The sequence below is a fragment of the Desmodus rotundus genome, chromosome 3 (assembly GCF_022682495.2).
Source record: "Desmodus rotundus isolate HL8 chromosome 3, HLdesRot8A.1, whole genome shotgun sequence".
NCBI lineage: Eukaryota > Metazoa > Chordata > Mammalia > Chiroptera > Phyllostomidae > Desmodus > Desmodus rotundus.
In genome coordinates this window covers 104,221,753-104,243,369 of record NC_071389.1, presented here as the reverse complement: position 1 = coordinate 104,243,369, position 21,617 = coordinate 104,221,753, and the positions used below count along the sequence as shown (strand labels likewise).

The 21,617-nt window shown below is 38.3% G+C and overlaps 1 protein-coding gene across 9 annotated transcripts in view; it reads left to right on the top strand.

The window, feature by feature from the left end:
* Positions 1–21,617, top strand: part of FRY (FRY microtubule binding protein) — a 540,327-nt gene that overhangs the window by 235,303 nt on the left and 283,407 nt on the right. For 8 of the 9 annotated variants that reach the window (XM_024580787.4, XM_053920706.2, XM_053920710.2 and 5 more), the window contains one exon: positions 9,795–9,994. In XM_024580787.4, the coding sequence (XP_024436555.2) occupies positions 9,795–9,994 (200 nt within the window). Of the gene's footprint in view, positions 1–6,310; positions 6,418–9,794; positions 9,995–21,617 lie in introns of those variants that run through there. The other variant, XM_053920709.2, reaches the window with a different exon arrangement.

The window sequence follows — 21,617 nt, the reverse complement described above, 5'->3', positions numbered from 1 at the left end:
TGTTTAATTAATTATGCCAGCCACAGTGTTCAGTGCTTGGGTAAAGACAAAACACAGTCCTGTTCTTGAGGACTTTGCAGTTCCTTGATGAAGACAAAGTTTGAACGTGTGCTAAGATAGGGATGTGTAATGACAGGGTGAGGAGAGGATGGGACAAGGAGAGACTCCTAACAGATGCCTTCATGTGCCTGCCATGCTGTCCCCTTAGCCTAGATTGCCCCTTTGCCATCTGTCCATATCAGAGTCCTACCTGTACTTTACAACCTGGGTCAAAAGCCGTGTATTCCTTAATGTCTGATGAATCAGTGGCCCAGAACAGAGATGATGCCTCTGTCCTTCACTAGGCCTAGTACAGGATTTTGTGAAAGGTAGCCTCTCAAAAATATGTTAACATGTATCTTGATTTTACAGTGAGGGATAAAGACAGGCTTCCTCTTGTGTCCACCTGCAATGTAGGTAGTTCTCAGTCTCACAAAGGTGAGTGGAACCAGAGAACAAGTGGAGGGATAACTGGATGGGTCTGGATTATTTGTAAAGCTTTCCTCTATGCAGAGGATAAACAGTAGAATCTCACTAATTCACAGTACTCCAAGGGAAGGCAGGTGTTACTGTTTGAATTGTGGAAGTTTTCAATAAGTGATTTTTTTATGCATTGTCAGTGTATATCTTTATACAGTCATAGACTACTAGAGCTAGAAAGGACAACCTGGCTTATACTCTTTAAGAATAACAGGAAAAGATTGACAGCTGCTGTAGAGTAGGGGTGGTGAACAAAATGAAAGATAGTGAAGGGATTAACCAAAGAACATATATGCATGGCCCACGGACATGGGCAACATTATGGGGATTGACTGAGGGAGAGTAGTGGGTGGGGCTGAGTGGAGACAGGGAAAGGGAAAAAAAATTGGGAGCTGTAACAACATAAACAATAAAAAAATAAACATTGAAAAAATTTAAAAAACATAAAAAAAAAGAAGAAGAATAACAGGTAAGACCCTGGCCGATGTGGCTCAGTTGGTTGGAGTATCATCGTATAACCAAAGAGTTGCAGGTTCGATTTCCAGTCAGGGCACATACGTAGGGTGTGGGTCCCAGCACCTACGATCCCCACTCTGGGTGTGTACAGGAGGCAGCCAATTGATGTTTCTCTTTTGCATTGATGTTTCTCTCTCCCTTTGTCTCTCTCTAAAAACAATGAAAAAAAAAAGTCCTCAGGTGAAGGTTAAAAAATTAAAAAAGAATAACAGGTAAATAAACCAAAGCCCAGTGGGTGCAAGTTTTCCCCCACGGTCACACAGGACCGCACTAGGATGTGGACGTTTTACTCCCTGCTCAATGCTCTATGTTTTGCCTGTAAGACATTAGCATACTTGGGTTGATAAACCCTTTTATTTTTACTCTAGGTAAAACAATTTTACCAGCTGGATGAATTGGTCCCCTTTGCTTTCTTGTTTATTTACATGATAGGTGTCAGAGTATGGTCCCAGGGCTAGCAGCATCACCAGAACCTGGGGGCTGGTTAGAAGTGCAAGTTGTTGAGCCCCACCCCAGACCCACTGAGTCAGGTAGGACACAGCCTTCCGGCTGAAGCCGATGTGCAATGATTCTGAGCACCACTGATCCACAATGTATGTCAGAAAACCCTTTTCAAAGTTAACATAAAACAGTTACAAGGCCTCATCCAATTTATCATAACTTTAGAATTAATGGATTTCAAATTCATGAGATTTTGCTGCATAAAATGAGCCAGAAGAGGAAGAAAATAAAAAGGAGAAAAGAAGGAAGAGAGACTGGCCAGCTGGGGGCACAGGAATGAGAGCAGTTTGTCGGTTCTGTTGGGGAGAAGAAGGAAGTTGAAATTCAGGAATATCCTGCCTCTAGCATATGATTCGATCTCCTTTTGGTGACAAAAGGACCTTGAAATGTCAATGTAACCTTATCTTCTCACAGATCTTGGCACACATTCTTTCAGACTCTGGTGACAGTACCTACTTTGAAATTCGGGGGAAGTCCATGTAATGGCATCTTAGGAGATGACAGATATTTTTCAAGGAAGTCATTGAAGTGTTACTGTCATTTCATTTCTCTGAGACAAAAATGCTAAAAAGGAGAGGAAGAGGGGAAAGAAAGGAGGGCAGTGACTTGATGCTGATTTTCTATTTATTGAATGACTTCACTCTCTCCAAGGTGTTCAGTCTTGGGAAACCAAAGACAAAAATAGTTTTGTGAGGCCCCAGATTGAAGTAAACAGTGATCTGTGCCTTCAAGTTTACTTGCTTCTTGTTAGGATAACAACCAGGGGAATGTTATATTATCAGTATATTCAGGAAGGACAGTCTCTAGACTTTGTAAGGTGTGTCATTAATCAGATTTCTTATATCTTTATGGGCCCTCAATTCTTGACTCTTTTTTGTACTTCTAGCCTTTCTTAAAGCCCCTCTCATGGTTAAAAGATGTATTAAGTTCAAGAGGGCAGACAGTCCAGCAAGAGGGACCTCCATGGATGAATGTTATATGAGTCTTTCTAGAAAATAACCAACTATATTAATCTGTAGAAAGCCTCACTCTCCAAATCACATCCACTTTTTATTTTGTCGTCCCTTGAAGTCCCCGAACTAGCTGATGCCAGGGAAAGATCTCCGGGTAACAAGACTTACTTTATTCAGTCTTCATCATAAGTAATATGTTTTTGTTGTTGTTTTGTTTTGTTTTTAAAGACAAGGTAATACAGGAAGTTCACCAAATACATTGTCAAATAAACATGAGTTCAGATTCTGAGTCAATCACTCCATGACCTTTGGCAAGTCTCTGAGCATACATGGTCATATCCGTACAAGAGAAATTGCTTGGCTTTCTGGGATTATTTTTAGAATTAAAGATATAAATTATCCTTGAGACATGTTGAAGGAATGCAATTTGAGAATATAAGATTAAGAGAAGTAAATAATGTTAGAGAAAGCTGGAATGTATTTAATAAATAAAAGTGGGAGGAGCAGCCTTAGCCAGTGTGGCTATTTGGTTGATGCATCATCCCATAAACCAAAAGGTTGTAGGTTTGATCCCCAGTTGGGGCACATATGGGAGGCAACTTGATCGATGTTTCTCTCTCACATCGATATTTTTGTCTCTCACTCTCTCCCTCCCTTCCCCTCTATCTAGAACCAAGGAGCATGTCCTCAGGTGAAGATTTTTTTAAATAATAATTAAAAAAAATAAAAATGTGAGGAACATTCACGTTATCAACATTTTACAGAAATTATTTAAGCAGAACTAAACATGTCACTGAATATTTTTTTTCCAAGGCAAAAATAATTTCTGAGTATTTTTCACCCTTAGTCTCTTCTTGACCCACTTTGAAATATATCAAATTGTGTAGGAATCAATCATCTTTTTGTTAAGAAATGGTTTTACATTGCTCAAAATAATTGTTTCTTCCTGTTCCAACAGTATTCATTTCTTAATAATACTTTTCAGAGGAAAATAATTCTTCCTATCATGCTTAGAGGTTTCTTGCTTTTCGTCCTAATTTACTTTGCATGACTTTCAGGGTCTCTGGTTATTTTGAGCACTTGCAGTACCTTTTAAAATGCCTTTTCTCAGGCACCCTCATAAATGCATTAGGGGCCAATTTATTATTGTTCTATATGCCCTCTGACATGGTCTCATGGTAACTGTGTCATCCTTGGCCTGTTATGCTTTATGAAATGTTCCTGTAAACTAAGACTTAGGGGGAAAGAGGAACAGCGGGGTGGAGGGGGGTGCGGTTCCTAGAGAAAGGTCTTGGTTACTAAAGGGGTTTGCCTTTGGAACCTACAGAATGAACGAGGCAGTGAAGACTGGCATAAAGAACAACTAATATCCAGTTGTGAGCAAAGAAATCTAATAAATTAACTCACACATTGAAAGATATGGTTATGTCTATCTCTAGAAAGTAAAGTTGTTTAAATAGATTAGCCTTTCTAAAAAGAGTCCCTACTTTGAACGGTTATCACATAGAATCTCAGGGACTCTTTAAAAAAAAAAAAAGGAAACTATTTTTTATTTCAAATGCTTCAAATGCTCTAAGTCTGAGTTCAGTAATGGAAACATCAGGAAGAGGATTGAGTGTTTTGAAAAACCGGCTCCATGTTCGTCTGTCATTGTAAGCTGGGGAAAAGCCAGCAGAGATTCCCTCTTCTCTGAGCTGCGTACTTGGTGAAGGAGGCGGGAAAGCATGGCATCTGATGGGCACTTTGATTTGTGCCCTTTACAGGCTGGTTAAAATTCTCATTTCCAACTGGAAGTGACACAGATATGAACAAGCCAAAGGGATAGGTTAGAAAAGCAGAGCCTGCCTGAGCCAGGTGCGCCCTGGTTTTCTCAGACACCAAAAGCACAGAGCTTCCATTCCTCCCCATGACAGGTCCAAATTAGAACATCTGAGCATCTTTGGGAAGATAAAGACAAGCAAGTTTCTCTGTGTAGTTTTCCCCTTTCCTTTTAGGAACGTGTGTGAGTGTGTAGACACACATGAAATTGCTGGCTATACAACCCTGCCTCAGTAACCTGTAAACTCCACAAAGACAAGAAGCATCTATTCTGTTCACACCTATTTTCCCAGGGACTAGATCAGTGCCTGAAACCCAGGGACTCATTGAATAAATATTGGTTGAAATGAAGGAATGAATGAATGAGCGATAGTAGTAATGTCTCTGAAAATCTGACTGAGAAAACCAATTGCCTTCTTGTAACACCTATCACCACTGTGGCCTCTGGGGCACTCACATGAGGAAACCCATTATAGTATTTCCTTTTCTTTCAGTATCATAATAAAAATGTAGCCGGACTATGAGCTGTGGGTGTTTGTTTTTGTGTTGCCATTAGGAGGTCAACAATCCCTACAGATGTTGGTGATTTAGGGAAATCATTCTGAACAGTTTAGCCAGCTAACAGCAGCCAGCCTAAAAACTCAGGTATTTGTTAATGAAATTGGAAAAAAACAGTCCTGTTCAGAATATCATCCTTTGTGGTCTGAAGTAGATCTAATGAGGAGATGAGAAAAGGCCCACAAGAGCCTAAAGCAGACTTCTTCCAGATTAAGGAATGGATGCTTGCTTGATACAAGACATAGAGACCCAGCAAAAGAGAGAAACACCTCCCAACGCATCAAGCAGAATCAAATAGAAACAGAATTTGGAGTAAAAATAATAATATCAACAAAACCCACTTAAGGCAAAAGAAAGTGATGGGGAAAAATCAGAACATGTTTAATTGAAGGTTAAAATGTAAAGAGAGAGCAAATATCAAAAAGATTGAGACGCAATTAATATCTGAAAGTGGTGACCTCAGCTCCCCACCAACCCACAGGAGCACTGGTTTGACTGACTTTCCAGGGACATTGGGCTGTTGTGTGGAAATAGATAAGATGAAGAAGAAGACAGGATAAGGGCAGTTGGAGAGTTGGAGTTGAACCTTAAAGTTTCATACAAACAAGAAATTAAAATGGTAGTTTTTAATCCAAGTTAAATCATTGCTTCAACATGTATTTAGGTAGTGGAGATGAAATACCGATGGCCAGGACTTGCATCATAAAGGAACCTAACTCCAGAGGCTCCATGTGAGGAGGAGGCTGAGCAGCTAGAGCAGCTGGGTCACATTGTCAGCAGAGCCAGACCCCGTCAGGTGGACGAAGGGACACTGAACTGGACCTGAAATGTGGGCAGACTTGCTTGCCCCATGGGCCAAAGCATTCTGGTTGCAAGGAGTCGATTCCAAAAGTGATTGCCTTCATGTGCAGAGCTGGAAAACAGGGCCTGATTATGGCCATTCCTGAATCAGCAGTTGGTTTCATAGGTATTTTCTTTGTGAAATTGTAAATGGGATTGTGTTGTTCGTTTCCCTTTCTGATAGCTTGTTACTGGTGTGTAGAAATGCAACTGACTGCTGGATATTTATTCTGTGTACGCCTGAAACCTATATACTTTTATTAACCAATGTCACCCCAATAAATTCAAGAAAAAATAATAAGTTTCTGTTATAAATCAGACCTGTGCACAAATAGATTTGTTTTTTAATTTATTTTTCAATTACAGTTTAAATTCAATGTCATTTAGTACTAGTTTCCAGTGTGTGCACAAATGGATTTAATTCTTGAGAGCTAACTTCTTAGAGATGGTGTTTCCCCCTTTGAACACCAAAACCTTTTTCAGTTTTATCCTTTTGAAAGGAAACCTGGAAATTTCTGTTGGTCTTTTTTCCACCTTCTCAAATACAGGTCTATACTTCAGACTTATTTTAACCTTTTCATGGGATTCAGGGTAATCTCCTGGTGCTGCTTGTGACTGCGTGCTGGACTGAGCCATCGATGCCCCCAGCCTGTGGGAATGTCATATTCTGTGGCCCTGCACTAATGGCTTCAGGCAAAACTGCATTTCTAAGGTCTGGTGACTTTTTAGAGTTATGATATTGTTTTTGTTCCTTTGCTATTAGTGTTTCTTCCCAGAGAAGTTGCACAGTTCCCTTGTAATTTTCTGTTTCCAGATTATTGTGAATTTAGAAACTAGACAATTGGTCTTAAATGTGTGTAGACTGAGAGCAAGCAAGTGCTGAGAGAGTCATGATTTTTTTTCTAATGGTAATATTCAGATGCTTAGACTAGTATGAATTTTGTGACTCAATATTGACCCAGCAGGGATCATGTATTTCTTGGTTCTCAGCTATATTGTCACCCCATAACTAAGTTAGTAAAAGGTACTATGTCCTATGTTTATTTTGAAAACTATTCTGACAAAAGGCTGGGATTTGTTGTGAATTAGTTGCGGTAGGATAAAGAGGGGCTACTAAAACTTGGAAGCGCATCTAATTCAAGGACATTTACCCATTGACTTTCACTGCCTCTCCATCTGCCTAGCTGATCTGTTTGGTACAACAGTGATGGGCGCCTCCCCTGGAATCACTCTCAGCTCTGGCTCAGGGCTTGGCTGGGCCAGGACTATTCTAGCTGACAAACACTGTGCACAGAGACTTTTGCATTCACAAGATGTCTGGCTTCAAAGTTCAGGAGGATCACATTTTTTATGAGAGCAGTAAATTGGTACTTGGGCATTTTAAATGGAAGATCTGTCCAAGAGACATTCTGGTTTATGGATGTCAGCTACCTGCTTTAACAGGCGGCTTTGCATACCCTGGCCAGTTGGCTCAGTTCATTGAGCATCATCCCATAGACCAAAAGGTTGTAGGTTCAATTCTTGGTCAGGGCACATACCCAGGTTGCAGGTTCAATCCCTAGTTGGGTTGCATATGAAGGGCAACCAATTGATATTTCTCTATCACATCAATGTTTCTCTCCCTCTTTTTGCCTCTCTTCTCCTTTCTTCCTCTCTCTCTGTCCCTCCTTCCCTCTCTCTCTCTCTCTCTCTCTCTCTCTCTCTCTCTCTTTCTCTCTCTGTCTGTCTGTCTGTCTCCAAAAAAAGAAAAGAAAAATGGTAGCTTTGCGGGCCAGAGGCCACTCTTAGGAACATTCTCTCACTAGAATTGTGATTTTTAGGGCCCATAGTCTTACAGTTATGGATCTGGTCTTGCAATTGTATGTTGCATCAACATGATTATTGTTGTATTTTAGAATGGAAGAAATCCTGTAGAAAATGAATGATAATAAAAAGCCATTTACACTTAGACTTTCTTGGTTTATATTCCAATCTCCAGTTCTATGGCACAGTGCCTGGATACAGTATCTCATGGAGGTCGTGCATCCCTCTGTAAGTGGGACTTGCATTGAGAGAGTAGATGGTAACACAAAGGCATGCCAGGGCTTTCATTTGTGTCACCTGATATTGAGTGTGCTCCTTCAGAACAAGTGGAACCTTTTAGGAAGCTGCTTGGAGCACCATTGAACTAATGACTCTTTGTTGCAAATCCTGTCTCCTATTCCTTTGAAGACTCTGCTGTTGAGTCTTATCTTAGAGATCCTTCCTTGTGAATCACTTCAAGATATACAGAAACTAAGTAAGATATCATTTTAGTTAGTTAAGGAGATTTGTTGGGTGTTAGCTGAGTAAAGAACTCTGTTCCAGTTCTGGGAGACCACAATCTTATTGGGGAGACTTTAGGGGAGACTTTTAGAAGAACGCATGGTCCAGTTACAGGGCCAACCATAGGCTGAGCTGCGTGACCAGTAGGTAATCACTTCACTTGTCACCTGTCTGTTGAGTCTTCCTTAGATAATGTGGGATGTGCAGCACCAAAGAGCACGAGTTAAATGTTTAAATCTGGAAATACAAACTTACCAGTGAGGGTTAGCCTGGTGGAGATGACACTAGGAGGCTTAGATGAGCAGAGAAGGTGAGAAGGAGCAGCAGGAGAGGGAGGCATAAGTGCTTCGGTCAGGGCATCAGCACGACCCCGGGCACAGGATGGAGGCAACTGCTGCAGGGGCTTGAAGCCAGGCCTTGTTTTTGAGGCTTGACCATGATAATTGAGAGCCACTGAAAATGTTATGATTAAAGCCATGCTGAAGAAATACTAGTTTGCTGTGTAAAATGAATGAGCTGAAGGCAGCCAAGGGGCTGCTCCAGTATCATGCTATGAGCTTCCTAGACTACAATGGAGCTGCTAAGGATGGAAAGAGAAAGAAGTTATATACAACATATTTTATTTTTATAACTGAGGAGGCCATTTTTTTAAGTGTAGTGGTAGTTGATCCCTCAAACTGTAAGGCAGGTTCAGTGACCCAGAGAGGATGAGGCACTAGGAAGGAGTAAGAAGGATGAGAGAGAATCTACAACATAACACAAGGACATGTTTGTAATTCAATAAAATAAGCAAAATTATATCATGGCTTCCTCAGAATTTGGCTTGGGGTAGAAAGCAGGTAAGAGAAGACTTGAATTGACTTGAGAAGGTGTCAAAGAGAGCCTTTTCCTCCTTTATTATTCATGGCACATCACTATTTTCTGATCCTCTGGCCAGTGTCCAAACTGGAAATATACTTTTTTTACTTACTTCCTTAATCTCTGTATCCAGTCATCCAAAATTATATGGTCTTCCTTTTAAATGTCTGCATATCATTATCCTGTCCTCAGTATTTCTAATGCCTCTATCCAAGTCCACTTACTTGTATTTCTTTCATTGGATAGTGGTGACTGATCATTTTACAGGTACTTATGTGGAAGGAGGTGTTGCACATTTTATAAAGGATGAGGAGGGCATCCCGACTTGCACCAACGGGTGGGAATGAAAACTTAAACCCGCACTCTGGTTGCATAGATGGAGCCATGCCGGAGCCCTTATCTTTCAAGAGGCCCATTCCTTTCAGAGCAAGAGCAAGCGGGGCTACTGTAAATTGGTTTTTGGAAACTTCTGAAGTTTTTTCAATTATTCATTTCATTATTTCTTGTTCCATTATTCAGAATGAAGCAAAGAAGACAGAGAGCTCTTGGCCATTAGGAATACCAGGACAACAAATCATTTTTTTTTCATATATATGTTCTTTATCTATTCCCTTGGAACATAAAAGAAGCCAAAAACATCTTAAATGTTTTTGGATTTATCAACTCTATTATGTACTTGCAACATAATTTACCTAAAGGAATGCAGTAATGAGAAGTATTTCGAGATTATCATTATGGCATAACACAAATCTAATGTAATCAACATATTTAATTCTGACACCATTCCTAAAGAATAGGGCCAGGTTATGATGCTAAGTACAGCTTTCCAGATATGATTCATATCCTTATATTTATGGTTTAACACAGCCATTCTGAATGTTTACGATGTGACTTTCAGCCAGTAAGAATATTCATTATATTTTTCAGCTTCTCCTGTTGGCAACGGTTATATCAAGCCTCCAGTTCCACCTGTGTCTGGCACACAAAGGGAGAAAGGGCCACCAACCATGTTACCCATCAGTGTGGACCCGGACAGCAAACCAGGGGAATATGTCCTCAAGAGTTTATTTGTCAACTTCACCACTCAGGCTGAGCGCAAGATTCGTATCATCATGGCAGAACCCTTGGTGAGTGCCCCCAATGCCTGCTCTTCCTCAAACTCATCTTGACACTGAACAGAAGAGATTTTACAACTCTAAGAAATGATGGATTGTTCTTCCCCCAATCTCCAGAGATTTTTTGAAACCATCAGTAATTTTTTAAAGGTTATAGCTAAGTTTCCTGATTTAATTGAGGGTTGAAGACTTTAAAACAATCCTCAGGAAATATATTTCAGGAGCACATTCACTACTATGTTTAAAACCAATTGGCATAATTGAACAATAGATGTATTAATCACAAAAAAATGTGTTCAGTCTCTGTTCTGTATACATACTTTAGTCAAAGTCTTTTGTCCTATTTTTAAAGTAGATGGGAAAAAAATTGTTTCTCAAGTGTCCAGCTGGACTGCCAGTTTGAGAACACAGTCTCAGTGATACAGGGTCCAAGGAAGTTTTTCTGGTGTGTCGTTCAGAAACAACACTTTGTTTTCTGAAAATTGAAACACAGGACATTCTTGACTCCCTTACCTTTAGGTCCCTTATTAACATGATGCCCTTAGACATCAGGGTCTTTCTTTACAGATAATGCTGCTACAAAATAACGCATGTGTTTTGGCCCTGTGTTAAATGCTCTCACAAGTGCTAGTTCTCAAAAGGATCATTTGGAAGGAAGTATAGTTGCTAGATTCAGATTACTGGTTTGCTGACCTTGGCCACATATAGTAGGAGAAAAGGAAAGGCATGCGAAGTGACATAGCCCTTTCTGTCAAGCTGGGCTTTGTCCCTCCTGTGGGGATATGGGGCATACAAAGTCTGAGGTATGCTTTATGGCATCGTAGTTTAAAATAATTAAATGGAATGTTACTGAGTCCACAACACAAGTCTCTAAACATATGTAACAATGTAAGGTTTGGGGATCCGCATTCAAGAATATTTAAGTATGTGTTTACCTAAAAATTATACCCTTTGCATTTTTAAGCTTTTATTAGATCAGTGGAGCTTCTTTTTATAAATTCTAACTTCTTATGGAAGATGTTTCTTGGTTTTGCCATTTAAATAATTTAAATTAAACCTTAGAATGGTACCTTTTCCCCATTCACTCATGTTTTTATGTTCCTACTACTCTTACAACTAATAATAATAGCCAACGTTTCTGGAGTACTTACTATGCCCAAGCACTATGCTGAACTTTCTATCTCCTTTAATTTTCACAATGGTCCGACTTAGATAGGATTTATAGCTCCATTTACAGATGGCAAAGTTGACACAGAGAGGATAGAGTAATTGTGTAAGGTCACACAGTGTTGACTTCAATTCAAACTGGGTGTCCTTACAGTCAATCTCTGAACCTTTCTACACTCTGTTAACACTGCATGGTCATCTTGTAAGGATACCTTCTTTAACTTCCTAGGAAAATCAACACAGGGCTCTCCCACACCAGCCAGCCATAAATCATGTCTCCAACTTCCCATTGCCCAAAACAGTGCTGTACGGGAAACCCTCTGACTCCTTGAGAGACACTGAGACAGCCCAGATTCCACCTCATGGAGGGTGGGTAGCTGCCTCAGCTCCAGAGATCATGGGGGAGTTCAAGGAGGAGAGAGTGGTAAGGCACATCACACTCCTTAACAGTGGAAAATGCCAAAATGACAGGTCAGGGCTCTCTGAAATTGTGTATCATGGTGAATTTTAGTGAAGAACTGAAAAATTGTACAAAAGTTGAGATGATTAGAAGGCTAGGTCCTGACACCTTTGGAGTCATCCCTGTTTCCAAAATAATAGCTTAAATACTGTCATTGATGAATTATGGAGCTGAATAATTTGGGCTTAACTTTTCATCTTTTTTCAGCTTGGAATTTGTTTGCATGACATTTACCTTCTTGGAATAAACATTATGTCTGAAAAACAACATGTGCCACAGCATTCTTTTAATTAGATGTTGATGTTTTGTTCCTTTCTATGGGACAACTTAAATGTCCCCAAACAAGGAAAATGGAGAAGGAAAGTGTAAGTCCTCTTTTTCAGATGAGGGTCTATTGGAACTATTTGCCAAGTAGATGAACACTATGTGTTTAGCTGAAGAAAAGTATTCACTCAATTTTTAGTGTTGTTGCTTTTTATATAAGGATATGATTTGTTCCCTTGTATTTTTGGCAGAGATATAAGCTTCCATGCCACATTCATTTCTTCTCTGTTGAAAAATACTTAGTAATTTTTGTCCTTATATTCACTTACTCATGGGACAATAAATGTGAGTAGATTCTGGGGCTTGTTATCTTATTCTAAAAATGTAAGTGGGCATTTCGTTCTGTGCCCATAACGAGAGGTGTCATTTTTGACTTTCATATAGTACATTTAAAGTGAATTTCAGTAGATATCCTCAACTATTTCTCTTGCTGAGTTAGCTTTACTTAGAAAAACTTGTAATCCTTAAGTGCCTGCAGTTACACAGGTTTGTAACAAATCACAAATTGTACTCTAAATCTTTAATATAATTAAAATTTATATGGGAGTGGCAAGGGTAATTTTCTAAAATTAAAGTATAGACGTATTATTTATGAGGCAACTCAGGAATCTGTATTTTTTAGTTTTATTTTTAAAAGATTTAATCCTTCAGAATTCTATATCAGTAAGACTATGTGGGATAAATTATACACAATATTAAATTAAAGGTGAATTTATGAATATCCAAATAGCTAACTTTAATTTTTAAGAAAAGACAAGAAACAAAAGTGTTACACCAAAATCAAATTTAGATTATTTTCTTTTGTAAACACCTTACACTGGTTCAGCAGTATTGTTCTTTTTGCCCAAAAGATGCTCAGGTCATATTCATTAATATTTATGATTAAGCCAGTGATTTTCACCCAGTATGCTGTGAGAATTTTAGAACATGCAGTACCTAACTATTTAGTCAGGTTCACTGACCTTTTATTTCTTATATTGTCAAATTTAAAAAAAAATGACAAGGGGCAAATTTCAGCCAAGATGGAAGCATAGGTAGATACACTTTGCCTCCTTGTACAACCAAAAGAAAGACAACAACAAATTTAAAAACAAAAAACAACCAGAACCACCAGAAAATTGAACTGTAAGGAAGTCCGACAACCAAGGAGTTAAAGAAGAAACGTTCACCCAGACCAGTAGGAGGGGCAGAGACAGGAAGCCGGGGTGAGAGGACACATGGCAAGGGGGCAGCTGGAGGACCAGGTTGTCCCACATTTGCATGTGGATAAACCAGGAGGAGCAACTGGGGAGAGAGACCACACAACACAGGGTTCAAGTATGGAAAAAGAAGGCCTCAAAACATCTGGCTGTAAAAACTTGTGGGGATTGCAGCAGTGGGAAAAACTCCCAGCCTCACAGGAGAGTTCATTCTAGAGACCATAGGGTCCTAGAACATACACAAAGTCACCCACCCCAGAATCAGCACTAGAGGGCCCAATTTGCTTGAGTAAGAGGGGAAGTGACTGAAAGCTGGTGAGAGCCAAGCAAGCTGCATCATTCTCTCTCAGACCTCTCCTCCACAGACAGTGCCACAATGCAGCAACGTGGGTTGCCCCGCCCTGGCAAACACCTAAGGCTCCACCCTTTACAATGTAATGGTGCTCCTAGACAAAGAAATATGGACCAAATGAAAGAACAGATCAAAACTCTAGAAAAAGAACTTAGTGATGAGGAGATAGCCAACATATCAGATGCAGATTTCAAAACACTGGTAATCAGAATGCTCACAGAAATTGTTGAGTATGGTCGCAAAGGAGGAAAAAGCAAAGGCTTGCAAAGTGAAATAAAGAAAAATATACAGGGAACCAACAGTGAAGGAAAGGAAACTGGGACTCAAATCAACGATTTGGAGCAGAAGGAAGAAATAAACATTCAACCAGAACAGAATGAATAAACAAGAATTCAAAAAAATGAGGAGAGATTTAGGAACCTCTGGGACGACTTTAAACATTCCAACATCTGAGTCTTAGGGGTGCCAGAAAGAGAAGAGGAAGAGCAAGCAATTGAAAATTTATTTGAAAAAATAATGGAAAACTTCCCCAATCTGGCAGAGGAAATAGATTTCCAGGAAGTCCAGGAAGCTCAGAGAGTCCCACACTAGTTGGACCCAAGGAGGAACACACCAAGGCATATCATAATTACATTACCCAAGATCAAAGATAAAGAGAGAATCTTAAAAGTAGCAAGAGAAAAGGAGACAGTTACCTACAAAGGAGTTCCATAAGACTATCAGCTGATTTCTCAAAAGAAACCTCGCAGGCAAGAAGGGGATGGAAAGAAATATTGAAAGTCATGAAAGTCAAGGACCTACATCCAAGATTAGTCTATCCAACAAAACTATCATTTAGAATGGAAGGGCAGATAAAGTGCTTCCCAGATAAGATCAAGTTAAAGGAGTTCATCATCTCCAAGCCCTTACTATATGAAATGTTAAGGGGACTTATCTAAGAAAAAGAAGAATATCAAAACTATGAACAGTAAAATAACAACACTCATGACTATCAACAACTAAACCTAAAAAACAAAAACAAACAACTAGAACAGGAACAGAATCACAGAAATAGAGATCATTTGGAGATTTATCAGTGGAGATAGGGAGGAAGATGATGGGGGAAATGTACAGGGAATAAGAAATATAAAGGTTAGGTACAAAATAGACAGGGGGTGGTTAAAAGTAGTATAGAAAATGGAGAAGCCAAAGAACTTACATGTATGACCCATGGACATGAACTAAGGCAGGGGGAAATACTGGTCATTGGGGGCTGTAGGGTGGAGGAAAATAAAGGGGAGAAAAAAATGGGACAACTATAATAGCATAATCAATAAAATATACTTAAATTTTTTTTTAAACTGAAAAAAAGTAAAGGGATGGAAAAAGAAAAAAAAAATGACAATGGCCAAAACAACACTGTCCACTGTGATTGAATCAAAATTATACCTATTTTTGTCAGCTTGGCAAAAAATACATATTTTAACGAGCTGAACAATTTTAGTAATTAGTTTATGTGCGCCATGAGAGGAAAAAGGGTGAAAATTGCTGGGTTAGTCAATAACTTTATTCTACTTTTGTTCCCTCATGAATTCATGTAATAGTATTTGTTCTCTTCCAATTTTACCATTATTTCACCTTTCCCAAGGAAAGTGTTTTAAACAAGTAAAATTGGGTCATCTGTACAGAGAGTAATATAATTGATGCTTTTCCCTCTTGCCTCCTATTTTTTTTTCTCTGGTTTAACTTTTCTTTTTCCCAAAGTATATTTTTGTTTTTCTTTAGTTAAGAGTCAGTAGGTTGTAAATTATTCAGTCTTATTTATCTAAGATGTCTTATTCTCCCTCAATTCTCAGTGACAGTTCAGCTGGGAATAGAACTTTAGTTTGACATTTATTCTTCCTCTAGACTTTTGATAATATATTTCACTATGTTACCTCTATTACTGCTGTTGAAAAGTCTGTGGTTACTTTGTCATTTATTTGTGCTGTTTTTACTTTTTCCTCTGCTTGTTTTTATGCTTTTTATCCTCTGTCTATAGTGTCCTGAGGTTTCACTACTCTGTATTTGAATGTGGACTTATTTTTAGTTTCTGTTTGAGATCTCATGCTTCTTGAATTGAGGGTTTACATCCTTTATAAATTATGGAAAGTTCTTAGCCATTAAATATTAAAATATTGCCATTCCTTCATTTTCCCACTTCTTTTTTTCTGACACTCCTTAGATCAGATCTTCTCATGCCATATTGCATATCTTTTTACCCTTCTGTTACTATTTTTACTTTTTGTCTCTCACTACTGCATTCTGAGAGATTTTCACAGGTCTGTATTTAGTTCATTGATATTCTTATGGGCTATGTCTCATCTGTTGTTTAACCTACCCATAGAGAATTTTAATTTTGGTGAGTATATTTTTCAATTCTAAAAATCCTGTTTGGCCTATCTAGGAGGATTGTTTTAAAGATGCATTTTGTTCCTTTCTTAAGTATGCAGTTTCTCTTTTATGTCTTTGATCACCTTACATGTACATTTTTTGTGTCCTCTTTTAGATTAGCCTACAATTATTCCTGTCTGGGTTCAAATATTGTAACTTCTTGGATTGAAAATTTCTGTACCCTGAAGATGATACAAATAGAACTCCAATTCATGAAAGACTTGAGACTATGGTTTCAAATTCTTGAGGGCGATTATTGTTGTTTTTACCTAAAACCCAGGCAAGGACCATTGGAATATCTTTTCAACAAACTAAATTTTCCCTAGTTCATTTTTTCACAGTTTAAGATCAGACTTTATGTAGTTGCCTTATCTCCAGTGCCCTGTCTCTCAGGGCCCACAGCTCTGTTTCCAGTTCTCAGTGGACAACAAAAAAAAGCCTCCAGGACAATGAGACCAATAGTCCTCTGCCTTTGCAGCCACTGCATCAGCTCATACCTTCCTGCTTTTTGTTTCCCTCTTCATTTCTTCTGAACTCATTTCTACATTTAAAAAATCATATATTCCATTCAACATTCCTAGGTGTTTATAGCATATGAGATTTTGACATATTTCAGTCCATTATCCTGCCAAAGTCCTCTGGGGAATTCTTGGTTTGCTTCTCATGCAAACCAGACCAGGGTGGGTCTTTGTACTGTGAGGCTTATGTGCAAGCAGAAGTTTCCATGATAAGGTGGAGTGTCCCCAAAATAAATAAAAGGAAGAATGAGGAGATTGTCACCAATTTTTCCTCGTCTGATCCTTCTTATAAACCTTGCCTAAATACAATGCTGTCCTTTTCATTCCTTTGCACAACACCTTGATTTCACTTCTTTCACACCTTTATTTGGCTACAACCTATCTTACTTCCCCTGTACACCTTAATGAACCCCAGTTTCAATTCTGCGCTTGCAACGGAAGCTAAATCAAGTATTGGGCCAGGGGTTTCAACTGGATCTACAATCTGTCAGCATAAAATGTCAGCTTAAAATGGAAGAATAAGAAGAAATTCTAACTTGCCTAAGACTTAGAAAGCAAGTAATTTATTCTCTACTTTGAAACCTGGAAAGAGGCAAAGATCTGCATAACTTTAAAAGAAGAAAACACACCCAACTTCTTGTCCTTCAGCAGAGCCTATGGCTGAACGAGAGGGCAGTTGCTCACCTTCTTCTAAAGTTCTGGATTTAGGAACCGTTTTATGATGAGAAGTGATATGAAAATGGAGGGTTTTATTATAAGGATTGCTTGAGCCTTGATAGCACCTGCTCACAAAATGGTTCATGGAAAAGACACAGGCAGGTTATCTCATTAAAGATCCTGGTGTTGAGCTTGGAGCCCAAGTGTGCCTTGATAAACTCATATTCATAATGATGCTAAGTGTGTTATGCTGAAATAGAGACAACAATATAACACAATCTAGCTGGTTTGCTAACATAAAAGGAACAATTAAGAGAATTTCTATTTTAATGTAAGACTAAAAGTAAACCAGAAGTAACATAAAATATTTTCTTGGTGTGCCAGTCTTTAAATTAGAGTCCAAGATGCCAATCTCTCTTGCACCACATTCCAGGAATCTGTAATGGGATATGTCATGCCTTAAGACCAAGCCTGTACAAACATCAGTCATGGCCAGCTGGCACCAACATTGAAAGGCCAACAATTAGCTAATGATAACCTAACTGCATGCTAATGTTGTTCTAGATTCAGGCAGTAGCATCTATTGACAAGTCTTTATTCTTTGGCCCCATGTCTTAGGATTCCAGCTTCTCTTGGGTGCTGATGTCACAAGGCTGACATCAGGACAACTCTCACTAACCCTGAATTCAAGCAGGACACTGTACTATAATAATGCCACTGGTGACCCACCAGCAAAAACTATATATGATGGGGTGTTCTAGTGATTGTAATGAATTTGATGGTGATTCTAAGTAAGAAAAGCCTTTGGCAAGTGAAATATACCCTCAATCCAGTTCTTTCTTACAATTTTAGACAAGGTCTGATAACAGGTACCAGGCTAACTTTAGGATACAGTCTATTTGTAGTTATAAAAGAGCTTTTTTTCACCAGTAACCCATATAGAGATAGAACATTCAGCCATAGTTTTATGTTCACTTCTTCACATACCTGAGTTGTCTGAAAATTTCTAAATAGCAGAAAATATAAGCTCCTTTAATCAGGAAACTTTTTAATATTTAAGGAATTTGTGAATTAAGAAATTCTGCTGTGATTGGTACAGACACTATGGAAAACAGTATGGAGGGTCCTCAAAAAATTAAAAATAGAACTGCCTTATGACCCAGTGATTTCCACTTTTGAGTATTTATTCGAAGAAACCCAAAACACTAATTCAAAAGAATATATGCACTACTATGTTCATTGCAGCATTATTTACAATAGCCAAGATATGGAAGAAACCCAAGTGCCCAGCAGTAAATGAGTAGATAAAAAAGTTGTCTCATAGACCCATATATATGCTGCTACAAGAGACCCTCTCAAAACAGAAGGTACACAGACTGAGAGTAAAAGGATGAAAAGGACATATCATGCAAATGGAAATGGAAAAAAAAAGCCAGGGTACCAATACATATATGTGACAAATAGACTTTAAACAAAGGCTATATATACAAAAATAATAATAACAAAGAAAGACATTATATAATGAGAAAGGGATCAATCCAGCAAGAGTATGTAACCCTCATGAACATTTATGCACCCAATGTAGGTGTACCGAAATACAAATCTTGATGGACATAAAAGGAACATTGAGAGAAATAAGGTCACAGTAGGGGATTTTAACACCCCATTGACATCAATGGATAGATCTTCCAGACAAAATATCAACAAGTAAATAGCAGACTTAAATGACACAATAGACCAAATGGATTTAATTGATATTTTTCAGAGCACTTCACCCCAAAGCAGCAGAATGTACATTCTTTTCAAGTGCACATGGAACTTTTTCTTAGACCACATGTTAGTACACAAAACAAGTATTGAGAAATTTAAGATGATTGAAATAGTGCCAAGCATCTTCTCTGACTACAGTGCTATGAACCTAGAAATCAAATACAAGAAAACAACTGAAAAACACACAAACACATGGAGGCTAAATAACATGTTACTACTATACAATGAATGGGTCAAAAATAAGATCAAGGAAAAAAATGTAAAGGTAACTTAGACTGCCCTGACAGGTGTGACTCAGTTGGATGGAGCATTGTTCCATAAACCAAAAGGTCATGGGTTTGATTCCTGGTTAGGGCACATGCCTAGGTTGCTGGCAAAATAAACCTACAACAACCCAAAACCTATGGGACACAGCAAAAACAGTCCTAAGAGCAAAATTTATAATGATACAGGCCTACCTCAAGGAACAAGAAAATTTTCAAATAAACAATCTAACTTTACACTAAGGCAACTAGAAAAAGAACAACAAGCAAAGCCCAAAGTGAGTAGAAGGAAGGAAATGATAAAAAATAGAGTGGATGTGGTGTTGTGAGGGCCAGGGGAGGGTCAGTGGAGGTGGAGGAGGGTATCAGGGAGATAAATGGTAATGGAAAAATACAATAAAAGTAATTTTAAAAAATTAAAAGAAAAGAAAATTTTTTTAAAAGATTAGAGCAGAGAAAATGGCATAGAAACTAAAAACGCAATGCAAAAGATCAATAAAACCAAGAGTTAGTTCTTTGAAAAGATAAACAAGATTGACAAACCTTTAATAGACTCATCAAGGAAAAAAAAGAGAGGACCCTAATAAATAAAATCAGAAATGAAAACGGAGAAGTAACAAGTGACAGCACAGAAATACAAAGGATTGTAGGAAAATATTATGAACAAACTATATGCCAACAAATTGGACAATGTGGAAGAAATGGGTAAGTTTCTAGAAACATACAATCTTCCAAAACTGAATCAAGAAGAATAGAAATATCTGAACAGACCAATGACAACTAATAAAATCGAAGCATTTATCAAAAGGCTCGCAGCAAACAAAAGACCTGAACTGGATGGCAGCTAACATCATAGTAAATGGGGGAAAACTCAAAGCATTTCCTTAAGATCGGGAACAAGATGAGAATGTCTGCTTTCACCAAACTTACTCAACATAGTACTGCAAAGTCTAGCCACAGCAATCAGACAAGGAAAAGAAATAAAAAGCATCCAAACTGGCCCTGGCTGGTACGGCTCAGTGGGTTGAGTTCTGCCCTATGAAGCAAGGGGTCACTGGTTCAATTCCTAATCAGGGCACACATTGAGTAGGGGGCACATGAGAGGCAACCACACATTGATGTTTCTCTCTCTTTTGTCCTCCCTTCCCTCTAAAAATAAATAAATAAAATCTTTTTAAAAGAAGGTGTCCAAATTTGAAAGGAAGAAGTAAAACTGTTATTATTTGTAGATGACATGGTACTGTATATATAAAGAATCCTAAAGACTCCACCAAACACTACAAGAACTGATAAATAAATTCAGTAAAGTAGCAGGATAAAAATTAATATTCAGAAATCAATTGCATTTTATATATCAGTAATAAACTAGCAAAAAGGGAAACTAAGAAAACAATCTCATTTACAATTACACCAAAAAAAAAAATACCTAGGAATAAATTTAACCATGGATGTGAAAGACCTGTACCTGGAAAATTATAAGACACTGAAGAAACTGAAGAAGATACAGATTTGTGGATGCATATTCCATATTCATGGTAGGAAGATTTAACATCATGAAAATGTCCATACTACCCAAAGCTATCTGTAGAGTCAGTGCAATCCCTGTCAAAATACCAATGGCGTATTTTGTAGAACTAGAACAAAAATTCCAAAAATTTACAAGGAACCACACACACACAAAAAAAGAAAAAACAAATAGCCTCAGAAGTATTAAGAAAAAAGAACAAAGTGGGGGTTACCACACTAATTGATATCAAAGTATACTATGAGGTCATAGTAAATAAACAGACTGGTACTGGTATAAAAACAGACACATAGATCAACAGAACAGAATAGACAACCCGGAAAAAAACCCATGTCTATTTGGTCAATTAATATTTACAAGGGAGGGAAGAACATACAATGGTGTAAAGATAGTCTATTCAATAAATGGTGCTGAAAAAATTGGACAGATACTTGCAAAAAAAAAAAAAAAGAAATGAGACCACCTCCTTACACCATATAGTAGAATAAACTCAAAATAGATTAAAGACAACTGGAAGACTGGAAACCATAACCTGAACAGACACTTCTCCAAGGAGGAAATACAGAGGGCCCAGAGACATATGAAAGGATGCTCAGCATCACTAGACATCAGAGAGATGCAAATTAAAACCACAATGAAATACAACTTCACACCAGTGAGAATGGCCATCATAAACAAATCAACAAACAAGAAGTGCTGGCGAGATTGTGGAGAAAAGGGAACCCTAGTGCACTATTGGTGGGAATGAAGACTAGTGTAGCCACTGTGGAAAACAGTATGGAATTTTCTCAAAAAACTAAAAAGAGAACTGCCTTTTGATCCGGCAATTGCACTGCTGGGATTATACCCCAAGAATCCCGAAACACCAAATCAGAAGAACCTATGCACCCCAATGTTCATAGCAGCACAATTTACAATAGCCAAGTGCTGGAACCAACATAAGCGCCCATCAGTAAATGAGCGGATCAAAAAACTATGGTACATTTAC